This window comes from Cryptomeria japonica, chromosome 8 (genome assembly GCF_030272615.1).
Source record: "Cryptomeria japonica chromosome 8, Sugi_1.0, whole genome shotgun sequence".
NCBI lineage: Eukaryota > Viridiplantae > Streptophyta > Pinopsida > Cupressales > Cupressaceae > Cryptomeria > Cryptomeria japonica.
The window spans coordinates 180,497,206-180,503,205 of NC_081412.1; the positions used below are offsets into that span (position 1 = coordinate 180,497,206).

At 36.8% G+C, this 6,000-nt stretch overlaps 1 protein-coding gene across 1 annotated transcript in view; it reads left to right on the forward strand.

Moving 5' to 3' along the window:
* LOC131048359 (uncharacterized) overlaps nucleotides 1–5,439 on the forward strand; it is a 154,988-nt gene extending 149,549 nt beyond the window's left edge. Inside the window, exons 3-4 of the mRNA XM_057982293.2 lie at nucleotides 4,497–4,736; nucleotides 4,887–5,439. Of these exons, the coding sequence (XP_057838276.2) occupies nucleotides 4,497–4,736; nucleotides 4,887–5,000 (354 nt within the window). The 3' untranslated portion in view covers nucleotides 5,001–5,439. The remainder of the gene's footprint in view (nucleotides 1–4,496; nucleotides 4,737–4,886) is intronic.
* The last annotated feature ends 561 nt before the right edge of the window (nucleotides 5,440–6,000 follow it).

Sequence of the window (6,000 nt, forward strand, 5' to 3'; positions counted from 1 at the left end):
AATTAAGAATTTTGCTCTTGACCCTTCCAAAGGGTCCAGAGTGAAATTCCAAGAAGACACCCATTTCTTCCTTGTTTGGACCAAGATCTTAGTTCCTTGGGCGTATTTGGGAGTAAATCAACATGTTTTTTCCTTAGGAAGTGAATGAGGGCGAAGGGAATGAAGAATCAAGCCTAAACCTTGAATTTCGCTCTTGACCCTTCCAAAGGGTCCAAAGCGAAATTCTTGAGAACACCTATTTTTCCCTTGGAGAAGGTCAAATCCTTAGTTTTTTATGGTGTGGATGGAAGTGAGATGATGTGTCCTTGCCTTTTGAGGTCAATTGGAGTTGAAAAAATGAAGAAATGAGCTCAAAACAAGAATTTCGCTCCTAACCCTTCCAAAGGGTCCAGAGTGAAATTCCCAAAATCCCTCTTTCTTCCATTTTTTGTGTCAAGACAAACCTTGATCAAGGTGAAATGAGCTTGGAAAGACCCCTAGGCGTGCCTTTGAATGGATTGTGGCCACCAATGATCAAGATTTTGAGCTAGAACAAGGATTTCGTTCCTGACCCTTCCAAAGGGTCCAGAGCGAAATCCTAAATAGGTCCTGTCCTTGGCCATGTTTTTTAGCGAAATTCTCCTTTCAAGTGATTTTGAGGTCAAGCAAGTGGTGTCTTCATGAGAGGGGATTCAAAGGTGAGAGTCAAGGTAGAACAAAGTGAGAAGAATGGGGCTAAGAGAAAACAAGCAAAGAATGAATTTCGCTCCTGACCCTTCCAAAGGGTCCAAAGCGAAATTCCTCAAACCACCTATTTTCTCCTTGTGTGAAGCCAAAGCATTGATTCCTATGGCCTAGTTGAAGGTGGAGTGATGTATGTTTGCCTTGTAAGATGAATTGAAGTGAAGGAAATGAAGGAGCAAGTCTAAAACTTGAATTTTGCTCCTGACCCTTCCAAAGGGTCCAGAGCGAAATTCTCAAAATATCCTTTTTCTTCCAAATTTGTGTTAAGCCAAATGTTGATGAAGGTGAATTGGACTTAAATATTGTCATAGGCATGTATTTGAATGGGTTATGAGTTCAAAAAGTAAGGATTTTGAGCTAAAGAATGAAATTCTCAATTTCACCTAATTTGCTCATGATGAAGGTCAAGGTATGAATTCCTAAGCCTTGGTGGAGAGAATTCTAGCATGTGCTTGTCTTAGGAGGTACTTTGGAGTAGGAAAATGATAGAATTTGAGCCTAATCAAGAATTTCGCTCCTGACCCTTCCAAAGGGTCCAGAGCGAAATCCTTAAAAACTCTATTTTGCTCCAATTTTGCATCAAAACTAGTGTTGATTGAGATTAAGGGCATCCTCAGGCATGCATTTGAGCAAGTATGGTCACAAAATGAGAAGAATTTGAGCCAAAAATGCAAATTTCGCTCCTGACCCTTCCAAAGGGTCCAGAGCGAAATTCTAATAAGGCTTGTCCCTGGAGAGGATTTTGAGTGAACTTCATTTTGATGTCTTCTTGTTGATGTTTTAAGGTAGAAAATGCTATGTTGAATGAATTTATTATGTGTCCTTAATCACCTTTTGGTTTGTTTTGCAGATGAAAGAAGACCAGGCCAGGACAAGGATGACCTATTCTAAGCCCATCACCATCAAGGATGTTCCAGGGGCATAAAGGAGGACTCAAGGTGTTTTGAAGCATTGGAAGACTTCAAGTGTTTGAGGAGTTGCAAGCTAGCCTCAAGATCTTATTCCACCACATGAAGAAACCGCAAGATGACAAAGAAAGGATTCGCCGACACTTCAAGGCAAGGTATGTTACCGGAGAAGGAAGACTTGACAGTAAGGAAGCCTCATCAAGCACATAGAAGATCAAGGAGGTACATCATTCTTTGCATCAAGGATAGAGGAGGATCAACCAAGATACAAATGTCAAACAAGGTGGCATCCCAGTCACTTTTCCTCCAGTCGGATTGGTCCATCTCAGCATGTCCAGATTCAATGTACCTGACTCATCGGGGACGACACAAACTTCAGTGTACCTACCCCTGTTTCCTATTGATTCTCAAATATTAAATGTAATTATCTCATTGGCTAAGGAAGTTTGCTATAACCAACCCTAATTAGGGTTTCTATCCTTTAATCCTAGCCATTGATTCTAAGTCAATCAGAGCCGTCAATTTGTAAAGGGCTCTCTATATAAAGCCTTGGCTCCTCATTTGTAAGGGTTAATAGTAAGAGAATAGTTAGGAGTTAGCAAAAGAGAGATAGTCAATAATTAGTAGCTCAATAGTAGATAGCATTTTAGAGTAGAGTAGAAAGAGAAGGCAAAGATTGTTGCCAAGAGATTGTTGCAAAAGACATGTAAACTTCATTGAAGGAATGGTGAATTCTATGTGTCAATTCTACAATTTGCATGGTCTCTATACTTCTCAAATTTAATTTCATGTTATTAGATGAATGGAAGAAATTTGTATATCCATACTACTAGTAGTTTGTTGATTGCAAACTTGCCTTGCTTAGTCAACTGGAATCATTTAGCTTAAGCTTAACTGCAATTATCGCTTCTTCATTGATATGCATCAACCTGACGGTGTCTATGCTTGTAGCGGTGATCTGAACATCATAAAGTTTTCCTTAGAAGATCGCACTAACCTTGTGAAGATGATCCTAGCATGTCAAAGCAAGACTTAGTTAAAGTTTCATCAAAGGTCATCCATTGCTCCTACATTCTTAGTGTTAGAATTAGATCCTCCTCCAGCCCTTATCTTTTTTACTTTTTAAAAAATCAAGGATTAGTAAAGACCCACGTTCCAATGATATCCAAAGCAAATCAAACGCTCAGGTCATCGAATGTAAGTCCCCTTGTGATTCCAGCAAAATCACATCATACCGCAAGAGCTTATCCACACGTAGAGAACCTACAATCAGAACCTTGGAGCTACTCCGATTGATCCTTCTGTGAGATCTTCAGCATTCGGGGAAGCTTTATTCAAGAGAGGATAAGGTACCTTTAGGTATTTTATTCTGTGTTTGGTCGTGTACAAAAGACACATCAATGGTTACGTAGATAACAAATTTTCAAACTGTGGTGAGAGGTATTTGTTGGTGTAAATTATGTCTTATAATTACACTTTACTTAAGTTGACTTAGGGTAATGTATTTCATCATAGTTTGCATATGAGACACTTAGGGAAGTGTGCACATAGGGATGGTGTATGTAGGAGAAATTCCACCTTTTGTGGTCTTATCTTGTTGTTACATTCCACCTTTGGTGGGTGATCCACCTCTTGCGGAATATTTTATTATTTCTCCTACCTACCCCTACCTACCCTTGTTTCTCATTGAGCCACATGTCATGATTGTGTGCTCACCATATGGCCTTGCCTTTATAAGAAGGCTCATCTACATTGTATGTAATTTTTGATGATCCAGTTGATCTCATTTTGCATCTTGATTAGAATACAGTTTGTTCTCATCAAATATTTTGTCTCTCTTATTGTGCTATTCATTGTGCCTCTAGATCTTGGCTATATTTGACAAATTCTTACAGTATTGATTACTGTAATGGTGCTAAAAAGCCAATATGGAACATAGGTGCTTAAGGAAAAGTTAAAACAAGTATGCTTGAAATGTTGCTGTCTAATTTTGAAAGAAATATTGGGACACCAACAAAATATTTGCCACGTGTATAAAAGAAACAATCCATGAAAGAATACACAATCATGATATTTGTAAACAACCACAACTTAATATGAGATATCTACAAATGTCTTCACTAATATCTTCTGTAATATACTTGGTCTCCTAATGTATTCAGCCCTGTCTCACATATAAGATGCAGTGGACTCATGGATAGAGATTCTGTTGGGCTATGCACCTTGCGCATGTAGAAGGGTGATGGATGATGTGATGGTTGAATTGCAATGGTCCAGTTGTATGTGAACTTGGTAACCCATCATTAACTCAAAAAGTAAACTGAAGCAATAAGTACATTATGTGGATGCATAACATTCCTTTTTTAAATGCTTTCTTATTTAGATTATATACAATGATGAAAGTGTGATGACAAAACCTTCACTCTAGTTGTTAAAGAATATGCCATCTTTGTCTCTCTAGTTCATTGGATGTAATAACATTGTTTAGTTAGTTTTCAGTTTGATCTTCCACTGGTATTCTTGAAAAATATTTAAAGAAGCTTTGCTATGACCAATTTGTTATCTTGTCCTTCTATATTAGTTGTTATATTTGTTGCCTTTTTCATTATTACTGAGTCCACTAGTAGCAGCCCACAAATTGGAGGTACCTGATTCCAGACAACTTTTCATAATTATGTTTTTTTGGTCCCTAAAGCTCTGTTTATAATCATTTATTTTTTGCTTCTTTGAAAATGGGCATGTTTTAACATGCAAATCCTATAGGCTATTTCTCATGGTTTTGTAACATTAAAGTAGTTATTTGCATAAAACAATTCATTTTGGTTCTTCTATTTGTCTAACTCAGTGGATGATGTTTTTGGTCAGCTTATTCAAATAGGGCCAATAAGGGACATTCACGGGCATCCCCTTTTAACAGTAGCCAACCACTCAAATATATGGTGGGTGCAGCTTGAGAAGGCTGTCTTAGTAGCGGGAGGCAAACTACGGAAACCTGAAATATTGGCATCAACCACTGATACTCGCTTTATGAGGGAGAAAGGAATCCCGTCTTTCGGATTCTCACCAATGTCAAACACCCCAATATTACTTCACGACCATAATGAGGTTCTCTGATTATACCATATGATTTTCACATTCTCTCACACAAGCATTAAGTACATGTGCACAGACAAATTTTCATTTATGCCTTAACACACTGCTTAGGATTTTCAGCTTTTTTTATGCTAGTTTAATTTATTCAACATTTTTTTGCAGTTCTTAAATGAAGCAGAGTATATAAAGGGGATAAAGGTGTACAAGAAAATTATTGAAATATTAAGTTCCTGTACTGAATCCGTTGATGATATAGCCTTTAAAGATGAGTTATGATGGTGTGTGACATTGGTTGAACATTACACAAAAGACTGGTCAATGGTATGACAGTCATGTTATTCTCACATAAAATGGGATAATTTCTAATGGAACGACTTCATTGGAACAGATAAATAGAGAAGACTCTGTTTAGTATGATTACAGATATCCCAGTGTTCAAAATTCTATTTCAAAAATCAGATTTATAATTGAGATTTTTGTAGATTCCACCTAAAATAAAGCAGATATTGTTCAAATCTTATTGCATTAATGTGAAGTGTTTATAGTTGGATGCTGTGAAAATGTTAAGAAGTCCCCAGTTAGCATATTTACTATTAGACTTTTAACATGATTGACAACATTTGAGACAATGCACTATTATTAATATATATCAAGTGCAATTATGTAAAGCATATTTCCCTGTTCTTGAGAGCTTTGTATATATATTAATTTGTAATTTTATGTTTTCAACACTATACATATATTAAAGAAAAATCCTGATAATATACCCAAAAGAGATGACCATAGATTTTATTACGAGACTGTTTAAACCTTGTTTTCTAACATTAGGATTTTGCTTCTCTTTATCATTTTGTATGCACTAAAACTTGAGCGCCTTTGGCGTACACTCTGATACTCGAAATCATTTGTTTTCTGTCATCTAATACTAATCCCAGATTTCAAGGCAGGGAATTCCTTTGATTCGCGATTCCACTGAATTGAGTTCACAGGAAAATGTATTACTATCAGAGAAGGAATCCCATTTCATTCATCGGGGCTGTATTAACTGCGTGAACTTGGCCGTTGTGTTGTTTGTATCGGAAATTATATGGACACTTTGATTCCTTGGTTGCCCTCTCATGCATCATTTTATTCAGAAAAGAATCCAAAAATATCCTTATATTCCAATTCAGGGATGGATAGCTTTAGAAAGTTACAACAGTAATTAATGATTACTTTCAACTGTTTATGTTGTATGTCAGACAGGTTCAACTTCACTCTGCTTGAGCACTATAGC